Source organism: Brachyhypopomus gauderio, chromosome 2 (assembly GCF_052324685.1).
Source record: "Brachyhypopomus gauderio isolate BG-103 chromosome 2, BGAUD_0.2, whole genome shotgun sequence".
NCBI classification, from domain to species: domain Eukaryota; kingdom Metazoa; phylum Chordata; class Actinopteri; order Gymnotiformes; family Hypopomidae; genus Brachyhypopomus; species Brachyhypopomus gauderio.
Window position 1 is genome coordinate 34,257,601 of NC_135212.1, and position 24,417 is coordinate 34,282,017.

At 42.4% G+C, this 24,417-nt stretch overlaps 2 protein-coding genes across 7 annotated transcripts in view; both read left to right on the forward strand.

Moving 5' to 3' along the window:
• Nucleotides 1-16,017, forward strand: part of plch1 (phospholipase C, eta 1) — a 63,019-nt gene extending 47,002 nt beyond the window's left edge. For 3 of the 6 annotated variants that reach the window (XM_076994741.1, XM_076994740.1, XM_076994742.1), the window contains 11 exons: nt 2,454-2,551; nt 4,530-4,627; nt 4,952-5,131; nt 6,822-6,929; nt 7,117-7,241; nt 7,336-7,420; nt 7,683-7,829; nt 8,456-8,535; nt 9,148-9,207; nt 9,899-10,256; nt 10,967-16,017. In XM_076994741.1, the coding sequence (XP_076850856.1) occupies nt 2,454-2,551; nt 4,530-4,627; nt 4,952-5,131; nt 6,822-6,929; nt 7,117-7,241; nt 7,336-7,420; nt 7,683-7,829; nt 8,456-8,535; nt 9,148-9,207; nt 9,899-10,256; nt 10,967-13,380 (3,753 nt within the window). In that variant the 3' untranslated portion in view covers nt 13,381-16,017. Of the gene's footprint in view, nt 1-2,453; nt 2,552-4,529; nt 4,628-4,951; nt 5,132-6,821; nt 6,930-7,116; nt 7,242-7,335; nt 7,421-7,682; nt 7,830-8,455; nt 8,536-9,147; nt 9,208-9,898; nt 10,257-10,540; nt 10,569-10,966 lie in introns of all 6 variants that reach the window. The other 3 variants (XM_076994744.1, XM_076994745.1, XM_076994743.1) reach the window with 3 other exon arrangements.
• Nucleotides 16,018-16,945: 928 nt separating this feature from the next.
• Nucleotides 16,946-23,679, forward strand: olfcr1 (olfactory receptor C family, r1). The gene is given in 8 exon segments (XM_076997336.1): nt 16,946-17,080; nt 17,082-17,329; nt 18,758-18,846; nt 18,849-19,033; nt 19,494-20,318; nt 20,842-21,051; nt 22,264-22,387; nt 22,775-23,679. Coding segments are annotated over 8 exon segments (2,721 nt in total).
• The last annotated feature ends 738 nt before the right edge of the window (nt 23,680-24,417 follow it).

Below are 24,417 nucleotides of genomic sequence, written 5' to 3' on the forward strand. Positions count from 1 at the left end.
TGTCACATCAGTAGAACAGACCTAGGACAAAGCGAGTGATGTCCAGAGGTCACTTGGGTGTACAAGCATGTGCTCCGCCCATAACTCTCCTGAGTGGCTGATGCTTGACGTGTCATAAGCAGGTGTGCAGGGAACCGTGAACTCCACACAGGAGGAGAGGAAAAGTGTGTCGCTCTCAGAGAAAAGCTGAGTCACAGCGGAGCGAGCAGAGAGCAGGTCACAGAGAGTGTTTGGAGTGCGTGTTTGTGGTGAGACTCCATCATACTGTTTGTTGTTAGTGTTAGTGTCAGGTCGTAATGGAATTGCCTTTCTACAGACGTTTATATGCTGCAGAATGGCTGTAATGTGATGAACAACAAAACCCATCGGACCGCTGGAAAAATGGTTGTTTTTCAAAGATGAGAACATCTTTGAAAACATCAAAGATGAGAGGAACTAGGAGGAAATGCCTAATGCTTTTACACAATGTGTCCCAATGACAGTGCTGTGCCCCCAGTGGCCTGATGGAAGGCTGGTGTATGACTTGGCTTTTAAAAGAAAGGACAGTGATGAACTTAATGTCTGCTGGCTGTGACCTAATCTGGATGACCTTGAGACATGAGAACAAAACCAACATGGGTATTCAGCTAATAACAAGTTTGTGTGTGTAGCTGTGGAAGACCTGTGAGTGCCATCGAGGGTGGCAGTTGACTAGAATGAATGATCTCAATACAGCCCAGCCCAGCATTAAGTCTGAGAAACGAGCAGCTTAGGACTGGGCTGAAACCACGGGAGCTGGCTATCCTCCCATCTGCCCGTCATTCTGTATGTTTACCGTGATGCCACTGTCAGTGAGGAGAAGCTCCTTTTCTATAAAGTCACGATTTTAGGTCCTCCTAAATATAATATATGGGATAATCTATTTAATTCATCAAGTGGTGCTCTGATAATAATGTGGTAGTGTGTATTGAAGGGACAACTTTAATACTCTCCTCTAATACGGAGGAACAGTGTTTATATCGACAGGCTGTGGGATGGCGGCAGGATGCCACTGGACTGATGTCTGATAATCACTGTTGTTAGAGCACTAGGTCAGCTATGGATTCTAAACACAGAAGGGACTACTCTGCCAATCAGAGGAAATCACAACCTGCCATTCATCCTGCACTTTTACCTTAACAGCTGATCCTCAATCAGTTTTCATTGTTTTAATAGTGTCACTAGAATGCATTATATTTGAGCAATAAGGAAGCACACCCCCATGTGTCGCTCATGTGCTTCCAAATGTTCTCTGTGTGGGGATGCGTGAGCCTCTCTAAGTGCAGTCGGGGGTGGCACTGCGACATCTTGCCTTGCTTCATACTAGCAGCTGTCCTGAGCTCCTGTGCTCATGTTTTTTGGGATGTTTGTACTGCAGGGCATGAGTCACACTGAAATAGCATTGTTAATCGTGCATTAAATCAAAACTGCTGCATTGCCTTCTGCCGCCTCCTACTCAGTGATCCGCCCCCTCCTACTCAGTGATCCGCCTCCTCCTACTCAGTGATCCGCCCCCTCCTACTCATTGATCCACCTCCTCCTACTCATTGATCCACCTCCTCCTACTCAGTGATCCGCCTCCTCCTACTCATTGATCCGCCTCCTCCTACTCATTGATCCACCTCCTCCTACTCAGTGATCCGCCTCCTCCTACTCAGTGATCCGCCCCCTCCTACTCATTGATCCACCTCCTCCTACTCATTGATCCACCTCCTCCTACTCAGTGATCCGCCTCCTCCTACTCATTGATCCGCCTCCTCCTACTCATTGATCCACCTCCTCCTACTCAGTGATCCACCTCCTCCTACTCAGTGATCCACCTCCTCCTACTCAGTGATCCGCCTCCTCCTACTCAGTGATCCGCCTCCTCCTACTCAGTGATCCGCCTTCTCCTACTCAGTGATCTGCCCCTTCTCAGAGTTCTGCACTCATCTCTACTCTTGCCTTTATCCCTTGTCCCAGCATGTTAATTGTTGCTTATTTGACACTAGTCAAACACATCTTGTGGCTAAAACATCCAATAACACACTCTCATCACATACACATGCACCTATGTGCACCATCCGGGACGTATGAATATTAAGGCTATGAGCATGGGCCATACACATGAAGGGCTTACTGAATATTTAATGAGCAGTGGCAGAGCCAACTCAGGCTTAATTAGACTGAACTATGCAGTACTACATGTTTCTACCCCTGGCATGCCTGGCAGAGGCCAGTACTGCCTTAAACATTTGTATTCGTACACTCAGCCAGGCACACAAACAGCAATATATTAGGCCTGTGTGCCTGCAAGAGTAGGTGGAATTTTACTGTAAGCTTTTACTTCTCAAGCCATTAAAAAATCTGTTTTCTGCTGGCTTGTTACAATTACTGTGTGTGTGTGTGTGTGTGTGTGTGTGTGTGTGTGTGTGTGTGTGTGTTTGTTTCCACAGAGACACTCCAAATCCAGACTCAAGTGTCACAGTGTTGACACGGATGACGACGGGCAACAAGAGGCGTCCAGTAAGGAGACAGCAGGACAGTTGAACAGGTGCTCTCGCATTTTCTCACACTTCACAGTTCAGAGAGAGGGATAAGAGATGGGGATGGGGGGGTGAGAGAGAGGTAAAGCAAAAGAACAAATATTTAAAGTGTGTTGGAGGCAGGGGTGACGCCCTTTTAAACATAAAACTAAAGGCAGAGAGGGAAATTAAAAAACAAAACCTGACAGCGGACGGAAGACTAACCAACACGACTGAACACAACTAGGGAAAAGACTACAACTGAACACAACGAGGGCAAACCTAAACGGCTAGGCAAACTAAACTACAGAGTGACACAACCAGAGAACAACAGAAGCGACTGGGAAACTAATAACAATACAAAGACTACACGGAACAGAGCAGAAGGGCAACAATAATGAAAACATACACTAACAGATATCACTAAAGGAAAAACTAGGAACATGAAACTAGGTAACTAGGTAGATCTATAACCAAAGAACACGAGAGATTAAAAAAAACCAGGGCGGACTCACGTACAAACAATGACCAACACAGGAGTGTAACACCAAGGGGATTTTATACACAGAAAACATGCAGGTGAAACGAGACACAGGTGGGAACAATGAGGACAGGGGCGTGGCAGACAGAGGGAGAAACCATGGGATTCATGACACATGACAAGTATCAGATCATGTGATACCTGTTGGCCATCTCACAGGTGGAGCAGGTAGTGAGTGTCACGTGAGGCAGTGATGTAGTAGTGAGAGTTTTGTTAGCATTTGCACATTTAACTGAGAGCCAGTCATTCTTGGGGAAGAAGATTTGCATGTGCAGCGTAAGTGGTTGTAGGGATCCTTTGATGTTGAGCAAGGGCAGAGAAGTTGGAGCTGCGGCTGTAAGCATCAGGGAGAACCATTAGACTGGCATCAGGGAGAACCATTAGACTGGCATCAGGGAAAACCCTTAGACTGGCATCAGGGAGAACCCTTAGACTGGCATCAGGGAGAGTCCTTAGACTCGCATCAGGGAGAACCCTTAGACTGGCATTAGGGAGAACCCTTAGACTGGCAGGAACTGCAAAAATAACCACCATCAAGGTTTTGGAAGGAGAACATGTCTGTGTGTGTACGTCAGATGTGTGTATGTTGGACGCATATGTACGTCAGATGCGTGTGAGTAGATCTCCTCCCATTGGGTTACCTATGACTGTCCTCATTGGCTCTAAAGAATAGTCCAGCACATTCACTCTCTATCACAGTCTCTGTCTCTCTCTCTCTCTCTCTCTCTCTTCTGTCTCTCCATTTGTCTATCTCTGTCTTTCTCTCTGTCTCCCTCTCTGTCTGTTTCTCTCCTTCTCCCTCTGTCCTTTTCTCTCTATCTCTCTCCTTCTCTCTTTCTTTCTCACTCTGTCTCTCTTCTTCTCCCTCTCTGTCTCTCTGTCTCACTCTCTCTCTCTCTGCCTTTTTTCCTGCTCTTTCTGCACATGCTTCACAGCCAGCACCTCTCTGGTGACTGAATGGAGAAGTTGTTGAAGTAAAATACATGCGTGTTTACTTCATATCTTTATGGCCCTTAAGAGACAGCTTGTGCCAGTGTGTGTGTGTGTGTGTGTGTGTGTGTGTGTGTGTGTGTATGTGAATGTGTGTTATTGCATATGTTCACCACACTGACTTCTTTTTTTTTGAAGCACTGTGGTGACCAAGCTGTACCATTGTTGGTTGCTCTTTTCTTTTTAATGTGTGTGTGTGTGTGTGTGTGTGTGTGTGTGTGTGTGTGTGTGTGTGTGTGTGTGAGCGCGAGCATTCACACGCACGTGTGCCTGCTCATATGCATATATTCAGGGGAGATGCTGAGTAATTACTCTGAGATGTCTTATGGCAAGATACATCATTCATTCTAGTCTTATCCTTTATGCATGTGTGTGTGTGTGTGTGTGTGTGTGTGTGTGTGTGTGTGTGTGTGTGTGTGTGTGTGTGTGTGTGTGTGTGTGTGTTTGTTTGTGCATGCTTGTGTGTGTATTTCTAGGTGTGGGAGGAGGAGAAAGACAATGAAGCTGAGCAGAGATCTCTCTGACCTGGTGGTCTTTACGAACTCTGTAGTGTCTCAGGAGTGTTTGGATGAGGGTGAGGTCGCCCTTCATTACTACTCCTGCTTCTTCCATTGAAGAGATATTTGACTACCTAAATCAATATCAACTATTACAAATGCATACTCCAAAGATACAAGCAAATATTAGCTAGATCACTAAATATAACACCAAAACCAGAACTCCACAGGACACAAATGATCTTGTTGCAGTGATTATGTTATCAGATTTAAGCTACAAAATAAATACTTATACAGTATTAATGTATAAAATGAGTATATGTATATACCACACTACAGCTCTGTCTGTTTCTCTCTCTCTCTTCCTGCTCCTGCGATGTCTGTTCCGATCATTTTTGCAGGTCCCATCATGAACGTGCTGTCATTCAGTGAGGCCCGGGCCCAGCACCTGGCCCATCATCGGGCTGAACGCTTCCTGAACTTTAACCAGCGCCAGCTCTCACGGATCTACCCCTCTGCCTACCGCATTGACTCCAGCAACTTCAACCCCCAGACCTACTGGAACGTGGGCTGCCAGCTGGGTGAGGAACTGGACACGCAGGAGTGTGATCACATATGTGTGTGATCACGATCACGTGTGTGTGATCATGTGGGTGTGTGATCACGTTGGCATGTGATCACATGGATGTGAGATCATGTGGGTTTGTGATCTAGACCAGTTTCTGCAACCACTTGCTCTTATTAAGTTTGCTCCACCACTATATTTTGATCTTGTGCATATTTAAGCAGTTACATGGATCCTGTGCTTAACAGTCACTGATAGTAAGAGCTGGGCATGATGATGCCAGTCACTCAGAGTGCAGACATTACATTCTCCTCCTTTTACAGGAGTTATACTCCCATGGCTCCAAATACCACTTCTCACTAGACACTCTCAGGTTTCTGGCCTCCAGCACATTTTGACTCTGATTCTGCTCACAGAATCATGATCCAAATGGGTTTGACGGTCCACTCTGAATCATGATCCATCTGGGTTTTGAACTTCTCTCTGAATCAGGATCCAACAGGGGTTTTGAACTCCTCTTTGAATCATGATCCTCCTGGGTTTTGAACTCTTTTGTGCTGAGTAATGGGACTTTTTGTTTTTGCATGGATACATTACTTTATTAGCCCCATCTGCCTTTCCAAGAATGACCTTTTGACACTCGGCACTTATACCATATGCTTTGTGGTATATACACTCACTAACATACACATCAACAGACACACTAACACACACGCCAGCATGCACACCCCATCTATTTGTGAACATACATGCAGAAATAATCATCTTAAGTATATAAATTCAGAGTGGAACATGTATCTATACTGATGGAAATGAACACTATGAGACTACTTAGAAATTCATGCACACGCACTCACACATGTAAACACAATCAGATCGCCTCACTTCCAGCTTTCTCTGCACTTCTACACTAATAGCCACGATAATTGCTCCACTTACTGCATTGACTGTCGGTCTCAGTCAATTTCCCCAACCTCGACACAGAGGAGGAGAAGGGGAAGCGAGATGAAGAGAGAGAGGGAGGGAAATAGAGAGAGAACGAGGATTGTGGAGTGGGTGCTATTTAAAACAGATGCAGTTAAAATTTGTAAAAAATTAACAGAATGTTAGAAATGTAGAGAAAAGGCTTGAGAAACTGGAAGAAAGCCAAGAAAGGATAGATGAAGGGAACAAACTGAGAAACAGAACACCAGAGTGAATGAGGATGAGGAAGGGAGAGAGTGGGGTGGGGATCAGATGAAGAGAGTGAGAGCGAAGCGGTGTATGTGGCCAGACCACGGCTCCATTTTATTTTGTTGGTGTAATGAATCGCTGTAATAATAATAATAATCTTTAATAATAATCTTTATTTGTATAGCACCTTTCATACATACATGTAACTCAAAGTGCTTTACAGTATAAATACAAAGAAACATTAAACTGTAAACTGGGCTTGGTGAAAAGAAACAGCAGGAGCTTCTTCTCTTTTACTTTTGTTTAGCTCTTTATTCTTCTGTTTGTTTATTTGTTTACATGTTTCTTCAGGATAAGCCCTTACACATGCTTTTAGGCCATACAGTGAAGATGAATGAATGAATGAATGAATGAATAAACAAACGAGTAAACAAATGAATAAGTGAATGAATACATGTATGAATTAGTAAATGAATGAACAAATGAATGAATGAGTAAATGAACGAATAAAGAACTTGTGTCTGTTCTTCCAGTGGCTCTGAACTATCAGACTGAAGGCCGCATGATGCAGTTGAACAGGTCAAAGTTCATGGTGAATGGAGGCATTGGCTATGTGCTGAAGCCCCCGCCCATGTGCAAAGGTACTGGCCCACACCACAGCAAGCCAACACTTTGACAAAACTATGACATTTATTTTCATGTATGTTTTTATCTATGCGGTGTTGGCGCTTTCTGGGTAAGACTATGTGCAAACCGCTTTTGTGCATTTGGAAATATTGTGTTTAGGACTCTGCATCATTGTGATGTTCTCTGCATGTTCCATTGCAGGTTCATTCAACCCATGCAGTGAGGACCCTCTACCTGCCTGTCCAAAGAAACAGCTTGTATTGAAAATCATCAGTGGGCAGCAGCTGCCTAAACCACCAGACTCCATGTTGGGGGATCGAGGGGAGGTCAGCTTTGAGAACCGCATTGCCCATAATTCAGAGCTCAGTTTAGTAAATGTGAAGCAACAGAAATGTCGAAATATTGTTTTCTTTTTTTTAGATTATCGATCCATTTGTGGAGGTGGAAATTATTGGTCTTCCAGTGGACTGTTGTAAAGAACAGACGAGGGTTGTTGATGATAATGGTATGATCACCTTTCAGGTTGTTGATTCTGTGTGCCTTTCTGTGTTTTGCAACAGTCACAGGTAGCATATATATATATATATATATATATATATATATATATATATATATATATATATATATATATCTCCATGGCATTAATATATCTTAGAGTATGTATTTTTTCTGTAGCTGTGTGTATGTAGTCTTGTCTGGGCTGAGTGACTGATTTGTTTGTTTGGCTGTGTACGTCTGTTTTATTAACCATGTAATGATCTACACAGGTTTTAACCCTGTATGGGAGGAGACGCTGTCTTTTACTGTGCACATGCCCGAGATTGCACTGGTGCGGTTCCTGGTGTGGGACCACGATCCTATTGGCCGAGACTTCGTAGGTCAAAGGACAGTTGCCTTCAGCAGCCTTATGCCAGGTGAGAGCGGAGATCTGCAGACTCTGTGGCCCCGACAACACATCATTGCCCTGCACCTGCATGCCAACGATTTGCTGTGCAAGAGGATTAGTGGGAGGAGTCAAGCTGAGGGCAGGGGGTGGGGCATGTGTGACTGACAGTCTGGGGGGCTGAAAGGGAGATAGTGATACTGTGGCTGTGTGGCTTTGGTTCATTACCAAACCTGGACGGTCAGTTTAAGGGCAGGGATGGGTGTGTGAGAGAGATGGAAACAAGTGTGTGAGAAAGTGAGATATGAATGCGGAGTGAGGTGATGCGGAGAGTGCCACACCATGTCATGGTGAGAGTGTGTAAGCACAGTTACAACACTCCAGGCATGACAACAGCACTTCCTCTCTTCAACCTCCACCCACTCCCGCCTCACATTCTACATCCACACGTGGCACACTGTGTTCACATGAAGAATTAGGTCGTAAGCATCCCGGCAGTACCCGTTCCTCACTATGTAGTGTGAACACCGATTATAGTTTCGTCTCATTATTCTCCTTTCTAACCAGCATAATTGTGTTATATATTATGTCATATAGTCTTGTCAGCACTTTCCTTAATCCCTGCCAAACATCTTGTCCTTTGCTTTCATGTTACAGGTTACAGACACGTCTATCTGGACGGCATGACAGAGGCTTCCATCTTTGTTCATATCTCAGTGCATGATATCTATGGAAAGGTTAGTTCTTGGCCTTTTTACCTTTAGTCCACTATGGTAAACTTTAATAAAGAGGCTGGGGTTCAGGACAGCACCCTGTTCCCATTTACTTTTTGGTTTTAGTGATATTATTGACAGTACTGTGTTGTGTAACAACGGACAGCTGGTTTCACATTTTGCCAGATATTTCTGAATTGTAGAAGTTTAATTAAAAAGACAAGTGACAACACCATGGCTCATTTAGACAAACTGTATACGCTGTCACTTCTTTAACAACTTAATTATGACACAGGTAGAAGCCTAACAAATGCTCAAATGTTTAGAAAATTTGAAAGATAATGTAAAATAAAAAAAATATTCCTTTATATATTTAGAAGTGATTTACATCTTAATGGATGATGATATAACCTGTAATGCATATACACCCATAAAATACAGTTATTACTGCATTATTAAATTTCCATTATTAAATTTACATTTCAAAGGAACAAATCTGTCAGCTCAGTTTCCACAATTTGTATTAACTCCATGTAAAACTTGCAACAACAACAACAAAGACTCAAATCTTGTTTTAAGGAGTTTTGATGACTTATCTATTATCATTGAAATTCCTCCAACCTTTTTACTTTCCAGTGGAGCCCCCTAGTGCTCAATCCCAGCTATACTATATTGCATTTTCTAGGCACTAACAAGGTACACTGATCTGCTTAATGTATTGCATGGAACTGCATGATGCTGTTGTAATGTGCCCCAGTGTGACATTGACGTCAGCACTACATTGTCCAGTTTGAGCTGTCTTCGTGTGTTGTTCAACTGCGTGGACTCTGTCCCTGTGTGTCCATTCCAGCTGTACATTTACTGAGGAATTCAGATGTTTCAGGGTTATAGAACGTTGGTGTTCAGTGGCTTGTTTAAGTGGTCTATGGCACCATCTGCGGGTCAAGGGCAGTACAGTCTCATGAAGCACCACAGAAGAAAAATTGAATACACATTTTTCAGTATTACACCACAAGTGACAAAAATATAACTCAGTTTATAACAGGTTGTCTGTGTATATTGGGTAATTAATTCTTCAGACTTTTACTAAAGCATAATACTTGCCTGTGTCCCCACTTAAACAATAAATCATTTTGAGTTTTCGTATATATTTTCAAACTAATACATTACACTAACCTTAAAATTTAACATAAAACATTATGCTATCTCCATTTTGTTGTGGTAAAATACCTAAAGCAAATAATTACCATTTGAGTTTTATTCACACAGCATTTGGATCTTGTATTTGTGAGTGTGTGTGCGTGCGTGTGTGCATTTACAGCACATGTCAGGAAATGTATAATGCCCTGCCAATGCGTAATTAGCATAAACAAACCTTTCTTCTCAGGGTCGTCAATTGCGTGGTTTCCGCGGCCTGTTTAGCAAGAGTTCGAAGTGCTCTGTGGACACGAATGTTGCTGCCGCCCCACGCAAGCGCTCCGTAACCACCCACCTGCTGCGCAGGACGGCCAGTGCACCCGCCAAGGGCCGCAAAAAGTCCAAGAAGGTGCTGTCCGAAACCTCGCTGGACGGGAAGGACAGCAACGGAGACGCTAAGCCTCAAGCCATAGGGAGAAGCACGGGCCCCAGGATGACCCTCCAGCACCGGCCTGCTTCCATGCCCCTGGACAGGTTTCTCCAGAGCCAGCTCACCCTATCCTCCCCGGAGCCAGACGGGCTTGACCCTGGTGCTGACACTGTAATTGGTGAGCGAGATAACCATTCCACGGTCTCAAACTTTATAACCTTACTTCATATCCAGGAAGCTTTTTTTGGAAATAGTTTTTTACCACTGGATTATGTTCCCTTTTGACCAGACATTTTTCTCACTTCAGAGCTCTGTTATCTTATTTTTCATGTGCTCTCTGTTGATTTTCAGACTCTTGCGCTGTTATTGCTAACAATCGCTTTGAAGTGCTAAGAGATGCAGGGTTTTCTTCCTTAACTTGCTTTTGTCTTGTTTTGTCTTTACTGTTGTTCCTCTTTATAGTAGAAAACTGACTAGGAAACCCCTACAGGTAATCCTCAAGTCTTACTCAGGTTGCCTCATCTTAAACATTTCAGAACTGCATCTTTTCACTGCTGTGATTTTTATTTCTAGATGTCAAAAAAGAAGAAATGGCGTGATTTTTCATTTATTAAGACAATAATTATATCGGTTCACACTGTTCAAAGTGGTTACTTTAAAAACATTACTGATACATTTGCAAAAGTTAGAATATTTTCAAAAAAGAATAAAAGCAAAATGTTTTATACACAGTCCCATTCTCAACCCACCCTCACAGTGGTTCTTGGTGGAACATACCATTTGTTGTGTTCAGAGTGGCTTGTGTCGAGTTTAGTGTTGTTGGAGTTTTGTGAGATGATTCTGAGACAGCTACTGACATTTTTTTCTTCACTAAAATGTCTCCCACAGATGTGTTCTCCTTGGAGACTCCCCGGTCTGTGTCAGTGGACCTCATCATTGAAACTTCTGCCCACAAAGGCTCTGATGACAACACCCTCTCTACTGAACACATCCAGGGCAGAACCACTGAGGTTGAAGAAATAGGTGAAGCTTCTTACCTGGTCATAGGAGGAGGTGGTGAAACCAGCACTGATGTTATCCACACAGAACCTTTAGTATATGGCTTCACCCAGCAGACCAAAGCTGATGATTCTGCTCCTTCTCAAAGACCTCCAGAAAGTCATTTGAGCCTCTTGGATCAAGCCGATCGCAGTATTATCTTGCAGACTGAAAGCCACCGAAGGGACACTCCACAAAGCAACAAAACATCCAAAGCCTCTTCTCTTTCTTCTTGTTCTTCGTGCACCCATGCCGTACCCCCACTTTCACCCACAGTGCTTCAGACAGATCAGAGTCAGGTGTCCCTTCAGGACAGTGTCCTCTCACGCCTGATTGATGCTGTCTCCCTGGGCAATGAGCATGACACTTGTGGTCATGCTCTAATTAGCCAGTATGATGTCACTGTTGAACAGAGCATCCTAAATCTGTCTTCAGGCTCACCACCCTCTAAATTTTCTGTCCCACCTCCAAATAATCAAATCTCCAGCACCCCAGTAAAACTGAACCAAGAGTCTCTCCAGAAGACCACACTGCCTGTAGAAAGACCTCTCCGTTCCAGTCCTGAAACCACTGATCCAGCTGCCTTCACTATACTAGACGAGGAGGTGCTCTCTCCAGACATGTGTGACCTTTCTAATCTGCCTGGCTGTAACGAGAATATGATCACAGGGGGCAGCAGGGGTTCCTCCTCCTCCAAATTGCATTTTGGACATAAGGTAGCAGGTAATGGTGGCTGGTATGCAAATAAAGATAAATACTGCAGAGACCAGTTCCAGTCCACTGGGTCCTCCAGAAATGGGGAATATGGAGGTTACAGAGAAACCTCAATAAACAGCACAGCCTCAGACCGCTTCCTTATGTGTCAAAACTCAGCTAGCAGCAGCTTGATGGAGGTGGAGCTGAATGTGGATGAAGATTCTCTGGACACCACCATGACAGTGGAAGCTTCACAGCGTGACACTCGGTGGAAAAATGACATTGAACTCTTAAGCGGTTCTTCTTTTAACAGGCCAGCATCTAAACCATTATCTCCACGTCAGAGTCCTTTTCATGTTCCCACTCCATCAAGCAAATCTTCATGCAAACCTAACGAAAATGCTCGCTCTGCAGAGTCATCACCGTTTCAGAAACCTTGCCAACAGCTTCCCCCACACCAGCCTCTTTTCTCCAGTATTCTGCATCAGCATGGCTACCCTGTCAGCAAGACCACCTCAAATCGGTTTACAAGCAACAGCGATACTCTAAAGGAGAAGGTTTGGCCTAGCAAGTGCAACAAAGAAACGTATGACAGAGACCTGGAGACAAGGGGCAGGAATGGTTTGACCTACAGGACACAGTGTTTCCAGAATGGATGCTTGTCCAGGGAATGCCTTCTAAGGACTCAAGGTATGAACCTTCCACCAAAGCAAGACTCCTACATGCCTGAGTCAAATTTCGATATGATATACAGCTCCACGGAGTACGGAGATAGCTTTTGTCCTCCAAAGCAATACTCTCAGTCCTTGCAACAAAATCGATCCTTAAATCCTACCCCTTCTGAGAGCTATAATGGGATTTACATTGCTCAGTCTCCAAACCCTAAAGCTCCCAGTCCCTGCAAGTCCAAGAGCCTGGGTGACTTGACATCTGAGGACATCTCCTGCAACTTCCAGAGTAAATACAAGGTCATTAGCCGCAGTTTCATAACTCCAGCCATAAGAGACCAGAGACGGATTGGTGGCCTGACCAATCAGTCGCAGTCTACAGACCCACTGACTGAACAACTTCGCAGATTGGTGAGTTTAGAAGAGGTGGACCGCCCCCGCCCCTTCACCTCTCAGTTTCAGCCTACCCCCAAACCTCTTTCAGTAATCCCTCCTCCAGATCCACTCAGTCCTGAAGAAGCTACAGAGGATCAAGAGGATCGTCCTTTCCTCTCACGGAAGCTGTCCTCTCGCAGTCAGAGTCGTGTACGCCACATAGCCAGTCGTGCCCGAGAAAGACAGCAAGAGGCGCTGAAGCTGCAACCTGCAGGGGGTGCTCCTGAGGTTATGCTCCGCAATAAGCCAGCTTCCTCTCAAAATATAATCAACAGGCATTCCACTGGCTCCTACATTGCTGGTTATTATGAGCAGGTAGGCTTAGAGGGCCGGGGTTTGCCAGAGGGGTCCTGCACAACACTGCGCTATAGTTACAGAGATCCTTTTTATGACGATGACTCTGTACTTCCCTCTGATTCCTGCCCACCATCAGAGCCAGAGGTCTACTTCCTGCTGAGGCTTTGACTTTGGAGTTCTTCCTGTTTTGCCTGTACATTTACTTGCAACTGGTGCATATTCACTAGTCTGAAACTGGACAGCTGGGTTGTACCTGCTTGCTCTGAGAGCAGTACGGCGAAAAAAAATGACCTAAATGGAAGCTTCCAGCATTTTGTAAATAGAAAAGCACATCATGATCAGCAAGTTACCAATTCTAGATGCACTGCACCAAATTACTACTTATTAAGAGACTTTTATCTCTGTTTATCTGTTTACCTAGTCCTTGTCATGCTTGTAAATGTTCCTGTTTAAAAAAAATATTTACTGTACAAGAAAAAAAAAAGATGGTGGTTGTTTTTGCAGACATATTTGTCCCTTTTTAAATGTTAATCAACATCTAATTCTTAGAGGGGCTTATATAAAAAAAATCTTTTATTCAGTCTTCCTATGCCTCTTTTTGTTATTTGTAAGTCTGTGTTTGTACGTACGTTTTTGAAAATTCATGTACGTTTGACAAATTTGCCTTTATTTAAGGCCCTATGGGTTTTAAGTCTGAAACTGAACTGTGGTGTTAATGTTCATAAACAGCATGTGGACCGTGGACTTCTTCAGCATGCCCATGCACAGATGTGTAAACGTGTGTGTGTGTGTCCTGATTCGGCCCTGAACAGTTTTACATCATACAGTGCCGAGGAGAGCCGAACATGCTCACGCTTGCTTGCTAGCGTTCTCCTTGTCTTGCTCTTTCTTAAGCATGTATTTAACAGAGGTGGGGACTCGAGTCACATGACTTGGACTCGAGTCAGACTCGAGTCATTAATATTAAGACTTTTGACTTGACTTGAAAAAATATTCAGAGACTTAGACTTGACTTGGACTTTTACACCAATAACTTGGGACTTGAATTGGACTTGAACCTGTTTACTTGCAAAGACTTCATTTTTTTACCCCAAATCTAAATTTTAAAACGCATATTAATATTTATAAAGTGCGCCCCATTAATTTCATTTCCGTCCTTCTGACGCAGACCGGTCCTCTGCTTTTCCACACTCTGTACGTGTGTGTGTGCATGAGCTGCAGCACAACCAATCAAATGGGGGGTTGGCGAACGTAAATTTTTACCGGGCGGGGTGTAAAATGGACACAAATTAAGTATTATATCGCGATCGATCGATCGCCAGTGGTTGGTGCCAGAGCGAACTAGTAACTCATTGAATCATAGATGTGGATCAGAGGTAAATAAACTAGATTTTTTTCCGGCGTGAGAAATCGGATGTGTGGCGTGAGAGCGTGTGAAGACGGTCAAATGCGTGTGTCTCACGCTCAATGCGTGAGAGTTGGCAACCCTGGGTTCTGTATCTGAACTCGGGGAAGAGAGCCTCTCTCTGTCACCATCATAATATCCAGTTCTATCTCAGCATGGATTGTGTATTTGAAGACATTTACGTCGAGAAAAAAATATATTGACAAAAGTGGAGCGAGTTTTCAGCTATGGGGACATCATTCATCGTGCACAAATGACATACAGACTTTTGGCCAGCAAATGCAATGCAGAATAGTTTACTGAAATGTCTAAAGTTGCAGATTCCTGTTAATTGTTCAGTTCTTATATTTGTTTGTCTTGTGTCACTCACACATGTTCTCCAAGAAACCAGATAAGAGAAGAGAGGGAAAATGCTGTTATGGTTCGTTGTATTGTACTGTGAAAATATCAGCACTTTTTATTTGAACATGGAGTTCTACTTATGACTTTTTCACATAATATTTATTTCTGGAAAATTGAATATTTTTGCAGCTAAGTTTAACAAATTGAACTGTGCAATAAAGAGGTGTAATTTTAATTTTTTTTATACTTCGTGTTTTCAGTTGCACGTTTTATCAAGATTTGAGGAGAATACAGATTTAAAAAAAGAACGCATGTCTATTATTTACATTTAAAATATACCTGCAACATCGGTAAAAATAAAAAAAAAGACTCGAAAGGACTTGAAATTCCAAGTTTCAGACTTGGGACTTGACTTGACTGTTGCCTGTCTTGACTCGAGACTTGACTTGACTTGAGTGTCTTTGCTTGAGACTTGACTCGGGACTTGAGGTATAAAGACTTGGACTTACTTGAGACTTGCAAAACACTGACTTGGTCCCACCTCTGGTATTTAAACTAGTGCTGTCAATTCCAGGTGCCGCGATTAAAAGTCCTCACCAGGATTTTGCTCAAGCTTGCTAGATTTTCTAATTAGCAATCCAGGTAAAATTAGTGGAATCAACACAATCCAGGAAGCCTGAGCAAAATCCTGGTGAGGACTTTTAATCGCGGCACCTGGAATTAACAGCACTAATTTAAACACTACTGATTATAAACACTACTTCATATTAAAGAAAAAAATGTGAGGGTAAAAATTTTATTTTTGTAATTGCTTTGATACAGAAAATACTCACTTATTGGTCTGAATATTATTTTAATTAAAAGGGAAGGATTTCATGGTAATTGTCTTAGGCAGTTACTGGTCTTATGTACTACACAAAGACACCATTATGTTTGGTTTGTTTTTCTTTTTCTCATTTTTGATTTAGTTCCTGTGTTAAAGGGCATCCAGACTGGGGCTCGCCTTTAATGGGTACTCATCAGATGTCTATGAGCATTTTCCTACCAATGCAATAAAACAATAAAATTCTCAAACAAATCAATTTGTTTGCTGAAAGATTATTTCCCTTAGGTAATTTCTCAAAATTGGAACGTCACTGCATTTTTCTCTCTTCTGTTCAGTTCTATCATTTTATTATTTTTTACAATCACAAAGGTATAAAATATTAAATCAGAACCTTCATTTCCCTACCTGATCCCCCATTTGACAGCTTGTTAGTATGCTGATATCAAATGTTTTCTGGTGTCCCATGGCAACAGGCCCAGTACTGCTTTCCCTGCCACATTTCAGTCATGAGCTCAAAGGAAAATGCCAAACCATGAAGCGCTGGAATCCTGATACAGATTGAAGGCCTGTGAATGTGAAGGAGATCATTTTTGGCCACATCTGTAAATCCAAAACCTAAAATCAATTTAAACTAGTCTGAATGTGGAAATAATGTCATTGTGCTTTTTTGGGATTAATTCTAAAGTATTCATTCAAATGTATTGTTTTGGTGGTCAGTGATCAGTGTACACTACAGTGTATAAGAGCTCTTTGCTCTGTCAGTTGGATGTTTTTCTATTCTAAAAGAACGTAAAAGACTGTAGGGTTTGATGAGTGATTATTGCGTTGAAACCATGCTAGACCAGTGGGCTTTGGAGCTTCTTTTAAATGCTAATTGTTCTTCCTCATTGGTTCTTTCATTCTGGAAGCCTCCATCCTACATTATCTTACAGATGAGAGTTACCTACGGAAGCTTCAGGGCTGCCTACATTTATTCTGATAAGATTTATTACTAGTGAACATAGGTGAGATCTAATTAGCTTGTGTAATTTACAACAAAGCTTGTTACACAAACTAGATGCACAAGTCATCCTCCATACCCCATGGCACCTTCACTCAGCCATGTGATAATTGTTAAGTACTAAGCAATTATCTCTAATTCTCTGCCTGGAGAGTTCGAAATGGGATTCAAAGCACATTTTGATTCTTGTTTTTTCCCCTTTCCGTTGGGACCTGAGGGCTGTTTAGCTGTTAGAAATAGCCGCACCAAGGTTCTGCAAGTAGTGGAGGGTAAAGCAGTGGGCTGCACCCGAACCGATGTCTTCTGAACTCTCCCCTGCTTGCTTGCTTCCACTGACACTGCTGACATGGGTGGTGTGTGTGTTAGTGATAGAGCTGTATGCAGAGGGGAAGTGTGTGTACCTAGACGGTGCCACGCGGCTGGATGCTGTGGGCCTCTCGCAGGATGGCGATGTGGTCATTGGAGCTCTCTTCAGCATCTACATCCTGCCGCCGACCCTTGACTTGAGCTTCAGACAAGAGCCGGACCTGCAAGCATGCTCAGAGTGAGTCGCTGCTCTGTCTCCCTTCAGGCCCTCGACTGCTTTACCAGAATTATAATGGTGAAAGGGAATAATTGTGCATCACAATTCCTGACCATCTGTCAGACTATCTCCACATGCAAACCTGGAACACTGATCTCATGCCAGGGCAAGATCAAAGAACTAAATTATATCACGTGCATTATCTGTACACCTCTGTTTGTCTCCAAAGTTATGACAGCTCAACTATTGTTAAAATCCTTTTCGCTGGAACACTCCTAGATTGCATGCACTGCCGTGCATTTTTCATTTGTTTGTTTCAGAATTTTCTTAGAAGATCTGTGAGGCATCTATCTTTTAAACATGTCTGTGGAGGAACTGCTTTCAATGATCAGATGGTTGGTAAACATCAGTGAACTTGTGGTGCTGCTAAGAACTGGGCTGTCTACTGATTTTAATACTGGTATTAATGTTACACAATTCTGTGTTTCACTTGGTGAACTGTGAAATGGATCTGCATCTGTTAGTGCGTTATAACACAATAGAATTCATTCAGAATTCAACAGTTCATTTAAGGGTATTTAAATATGTTTTATGTACTTTTAAAACTATGTTTATTTTCAATGGGAACAAATAATAGTAGTGATCGCAACACTTTTTCAAGCTCCAAAATACTCCAAAATGCTCATTAGCAAGGCATCGCTTCCTTTATCTTTCCTTTGTTAAATCAAATTAATCACACTTCCTTAACTTAGTATCCTCACTGTCACAATGTAACGTAATACCATATGAAACATTCTGTATTACAACGCTAAACGGTACTTGCGCTAAACACTAGCATGTTGTAATGAATTAATTATTTTATTGGTTGGCCTAAAGCAGGCCAACATTTCGCGAGAGAAAAACAAACGTGGACTGTTCCTCTTATCTCGTGAGCGTAATCAATAATGTATTAACTAATCTAAGCTATTTTAGTAATATGCCTACTTAAATTGGTCAATACGTAAATTCTGCATCCTAAGACTTCAGATCTAAACATGAAGTAAGAGATTGCACATTTTCTTGCTTTACTCATCAATTTCTGTTTTTGCATGATGTGTAATTGTATTGGCTCTTTTCTAGGTAAAGTCTCTCTCGATGTTCTGTGCATCCGTAACGATCACTGAAGCATGCGACACTAGCCTTCTATAGCTCAAAAACACATCTACTATTTTGTGATCATGAATTTTGTCTGGTTTCTTAAAATTACATTTTGGCTAACGTTAAACACATATATATACATACGCATAGGCAATATTAAAGCATTTTGCACAGCTGACGAAGGACCTCTATCCGAAACGTCTTGTTATTCTGGAACCATTGTATGAATGTATGTACAGTACAGTGACCTTTCTGATTATTTACAACTGCTTCTGCTGTTGTTGATCTAAGTACTGTTGCTTGCCGTGTCAGTTTTCAGGAGAGTCCTGTGCAGTGGACACAAGCTGTTGTCTTCGCCGTGGAGGAGATTAACCAAAACCCGTTTTTGCTACCGGGAGTCCGCCAGGCTACCGCGTCATGGACAGCTGCACGCGCCTTCCATTCAGCCTGAGAGCGGCGTTGTCAATGGTCAGCGGCGGAAACGGCACGTGCGAGACCAACCAACCTGTTAAGCTTATCATCGGAGACCCGTCCTCCACTCAATGCATGATCCTATCCAAAACGCTCAGCCCGTTCAATGTACCAATGGTGAGTTGTGCCCGAGAAAAACAGGAATGCAAGTAAGCTGAAACCCCGTGAAACTGATGCTAAATAAAAAGGGCAGGTGGAGACTCCAATCTTTAAAGACCAGACTACACGACCATTCTGTCGTCTAACGAGAACTTAGTTTTAGATGCTGTATAAGTGGACTTGACAACATTAGGCACTATACTCCGTTCATACTGTACTCGCATACTAGACTCACTACGCTCATAGAAAATACAGAAATATATACACAAGCACATCCAAAACAAGGAATTTTTTTTTAAACAGGGTTGGGATTTCCTGCAATTAAGTAACCTTGATCTATGTGGAATATGTACATGATATATTAGTCTCGGAACATACAGGGACCTTAAACACATATTCGCTCAGTACTGTAATGTGTAAGGTATGTTAAATATAGCCCTATTTGTTGTTTTGTTTGAAATGTTTTTTTAACCCCCAGATCAGCTACTTGGCTACGTGTGCCTGTCTCAGCAATAGGCGCGAGTACCCTAACTTTTTCCGCACCATCCCCAGCGACGTGTACCAGGCACGCGCCATGGCGCAGCTGGCTAAACGCTTCGGCTGGACCTGGGTGGGCGCAGTGGTGGCTGACAATGACTATGGGCTCCTGGCGGTGCAGGTATTTCTGGAAGAGACCAAAGGTGCCGGGATCTGCCTGGCCTTCGTCAGAACGCTCTTCAGGGAAAGACTGGCAATGGACGTGGATCGCGCCGCCTCGGCTGTGCAAGCCTCCTCTGCCCGCGTGATCCTAGTGTTTGCCTGGTATGTGGATGTGGAGGTGTTCCTTACTGAGCTTGTTCGGCGGAATGTGACAGGCCGGCAGTTTCTGGCCAGCGAGATCTGGAGCACCAGCAGCCGTCTCCTGAGCAACCCCCAGCTCTACGCCATAGCGCAAGGCACGCTGGGCGTGGCAATTAGGAGCGCGCCCATCCCGGGATTCGAGGAACACCTGCATCAGCTCCACCCCTCTCGTTACCCTAGAGACATGCTCCTGAGGGTGTTATGGGAGAAGACATTTGGATGCAGTCCAATTCAGAACACCTTGCAGAGCAACCTACCCCCTTGCAATGGGACAGAGAGCCTGAAGGGGATCCATAATGGCGTCACGGACGTCTCCAACTTAAGAGTCACCTACAATGTCTACCTAGCTGTCTATGCCGCCGCCCATGCGATTCACTCTCTACTGTCCTGCACGGCGCCTACGGCCTCTGACCCCAACATGACCTCGGGCTGCTCTTCCCCAGACCAGATCACCCCAGAACAAGTGCAGTATCATTTATGACAAATACACATTTATAAATAACATTTTCTAAATGTCAGTATATGTTTCATATTAAATTTATAACAGCAGTGATTGTTTTCTTTATTGTTTATAAATTATTCTTTAAAAATTCAAATGTAGAAAAAAATGTATGTAGAAACAGTTCATCTGCAGAAGCTGCGTAATATGTTTTTAAAACCACAACAAGAATAATAATATAATAAATATGAGTCATTGTATCATATTATATTATATATTATTATATATATTATATTATATGACCAGGATGCAGGAGATGCAGAGGATGTTTAATTTTTTAATAATTATAACTATTATTAACAACAACAACAACAACAACAACAACAATAATAAAAATGATAATTTTTTTTATTATGATGAAAATATTTTTTGAAATATTTTATGAACTTTTTTTTATTATGATGAAATAATTGTTAATTAGTTAATTAATTAGTTAATTATACTATATTTATTTATTTAACCTCTTCTCTCCTCTTTGTTCTTTTAGATTTTGGAACATCTTAAGCTGGTGAACTTCACAACTCAGCTTGGGGAGAAGTTTTATTTTCAAGATGGGGAAATTCCAGCTGTCTATGACCTGGTGAACTGGCAGAGGGGCCCTGGGGGAACCCTGCAGTGTGTTCCCATTGGCAGATTGGAGGGATCCCAGCTCATCATTAATGACTCCACAATCAGTTGGCCAGGCAACTCAAACAAGGTAAAAAGGAGCATCATAGTGTAAAAATAGCTTCAATGCAATACAATTAAAACATGCAAATCATTTTAGTAGTCTATGTATTAATGTAACACATTTTCCACCTGTTATCTTAATATTTTAAAGAAAATATGTAGATTTACATTAGGGCTGCCACAAACGATTATTTTTTATAGTCGACTAATCGCCTATACATTTTTATGATTAGTCAACTAATCGGATCATACGTTGATTTAATATAAAAAATATAGCTTATTGCACTAGAATGCAACTGCTATTATATAACCATCATTAGATTTCAGCTATATGCTAACTAAAAATAAAAAAAATTAAGATCATAGTTCATTAAATAGTTCATTAAATAGTTCATTTTTTTAGAGGTTTTTCTTTCTTTCATATGTCTCTGGCTTAATATTAAACTTAGCTACATTTTAAATCAAATTAGGTAGATACCTGAAACTAGGGAATTATTCACAAAAATAAAGTTTTGGTCTCACTGACGTTACAGAAAACACACGATTGCGTGCTGAGGCTAATGAAACAAATCATAAAATGTTAACTTTTACAGCTACCATGATAAGTAGGTACTAAGTTAACGCTCTGTTTACGCTAACTGTAGCAGCTAACTAGCAATTTAGATTACAGAGAAGACGGTCCCTCTTCATCATTGTCACAATCAGCCACAACATGCTTCAGGTGCTCGTACATTGCGGTTGTGCTGCCGTGGAAGGCAAATTCTGCCTTGCAGATATTGCACGCGTTTTGGAACCTGGCTACGGAAAATGATCCCACACTTTTTAGTTCCATAGCCGGGTAGCCATGATACCAGTCTGTATAACGTCCTGGGATGTCATCCACTGTTTCCTACCCCGGTTTCCACTACTGCACATGTACAAGGACAGAAAGGCAGACGCAGCAGTGGAAACTGCCGCAGCAGTTTGGAGAGAAAAAAAAAACGATGCATCGACTATTAAATTAGTCGTCGACATAATCGTGACTAGTCGACTAATCATGGCAGCCCTAATTTACATGTCATGTACATTATGTAAAACTATATTTTTAAATTAAAAAATATTAAACTTGATTGAAGATGTCATAATTATGAAGCCCCCAAAGTACAAATTTGTACCAAGAATCTTTCTGACTCTCTCTGTCTCTTTTTCCCCCTCTCTTTCCCTCTCTCTATCTCTCTCTCTCTCTCTCTGGTGATTTCAGGTGCCTGTGTCTGTGTGCACTGCTCAGTGTCCACCCGGAACACGTAAAGCCATAAAGAAAGGCCTGCCAGTCTGCTGCTTTGACTGCGTGCCATGTGCCGAAGGAGAATTCAGCAATGTCACAGGTGATCAAGGTCCACCTCACGTATACACTTTCAAAGCCCCCTGAAATTCCACTTTCTTCATCATAATATAGATGATAATGACAGTTTATACTTTAACCCAAAAAAAGCTTAGCAAAACATTTTACACCATTTGTGTTGAAATCCTCTCTGACATTAAAATGTAATTAACCATGTAAAAGACATGATGAGCTGTAAAGTGAATGCTGGTGACTACTGTGGTTAGTGTGTTTGTGAGGCTGCTGATTCCTGAGGTTTACTACAATACTGAGTTTAGTTTAGTTCCAACCACAACCAGATCTCTAGAACTAGGAATGGATATTATTGGTATGAAGAGTCTACATGATTTTTTATTGTAAATATTTGCCTTGGACTCCATTTTTGTTATAGGCTCATCAGAATGTCACCACTGCCCTCCAGAATTTTGGTCCAACAACCTCAGGACTACATGCGTCCCACGTGAGGTTGAGTACCTGTCCTTCGGTGAAAATATGGGCATCACCCTGACGACAGTAGCTGTGTGCGGTGCTATGACAACAGCAGCTGTTGCTGTTGTTTTTGTCTACCACAGGCAGACCCCTATTGTCAAGGCAAACAACTCAGAGCTGAGCTTCCTGCTCTTGCTGTCACTCAAACTTTGTTTCCTGTGCGCACTTGTGTTTATTGGTCAGCCGTCGCCATGGTCATGCAGGATGCAGCAGGTGGCGTTTGGGATCAGCTTTGTCCTCTGCATTTCCTGCATCCTGGTCAAGACCATTGTGGTTCTGGTCGCGTTCCATTCAGCCAGACCTGGATCTGCATCCCTTATGAAGTGGTTTGGACCAGGCCTGCAACGTGGGAGTGTTCTTTTGTTTACCTGCATCCAGGTGATTATATGCACTGTGTGGCTGTCTTTCAGCCCACCCTTACCTTACCACAATTTAGGAATTCAAGGGTCAAAGGTCATCTTTGAGTGCATGGTGGGGTCGGTAGTGGGCTTCTCCCTGGTGCTGGGCTACATCGGCTTGCTAGCTGCTGTCTGCTTCCTGCTGGCGTTCTTTGCCCGGAAGCTTCCGGACAATTTCAACGAGGCAAAATTCATCACCTTCAGTATGCTGATCTTTTGTGCTGTGTGGATCGCCTTTGTTCCAGCGTATGTCAGCTCTCCAGGGAAGTATAGCGTCACTGTTGAGATCTTCGCCATCCTGGCCTCCAGTTTTGGACTCTTAATTTGCATTTTTGCCCCCAAATGTTACATAATTTTGCTCAGACCAGAAAACAATACCAAGAAGTTTCTCATGGGGAAAACACAATAAAGGATGCTGGGGTCTACAAGGCCCATTACAATCAATTACAATATTCTTCAAAAGTCTCGCATCCCTTGGCACTTCTTGTTGTTTATTAAATCATCACTAATTATGCACATTTAAATACCAATTTAAAGGCACTTTCCAGGTGGAAAACTATCCTAATTTATAATTAACCTGATTCATTCAAATTATGCTGATGAATAATTAGGTTCAAATGAATGTGATTAATAATCATTATTACATTTTAGGTTTTTCCTGATTATGTTGATCCTGATCATGTTGCAATTTATTTGATTAAAGACATTGCTACTGTGACATTAGAGGCCTTTAATTATGTAAATAGAATTTTAATATGACGCATAGCGGTCACTACAGTGGACAGCTGTTTAGATGTCATTTTCTCCTAAATACAATGGTTTCTATGGTCGAATTGCGTATCAGCATTTACAATGCTCTCTGCTGCCACCCTCCATCGAGGTCAATTCAGTGGTTAGTTGTTGTAACTACAAGTGAACCTCCTCTGAATCCAAGATGACCGACAGAAAGCCACACTTGTTGAACACTGCTAGAATATCCTGTCAGCCCTTCTATTCTAGGAGAAGCACAGAGTTAAAAATGTATATGATGCCATGCAGGAGTATCTAAGTAACAATATAATTATTTTAGTTTTGAAAAAAAAAAATTCAAATAAGTAGGAAACTGCGATTAACCATGTGTCCAACGAAGTGGACATCATGCATTATA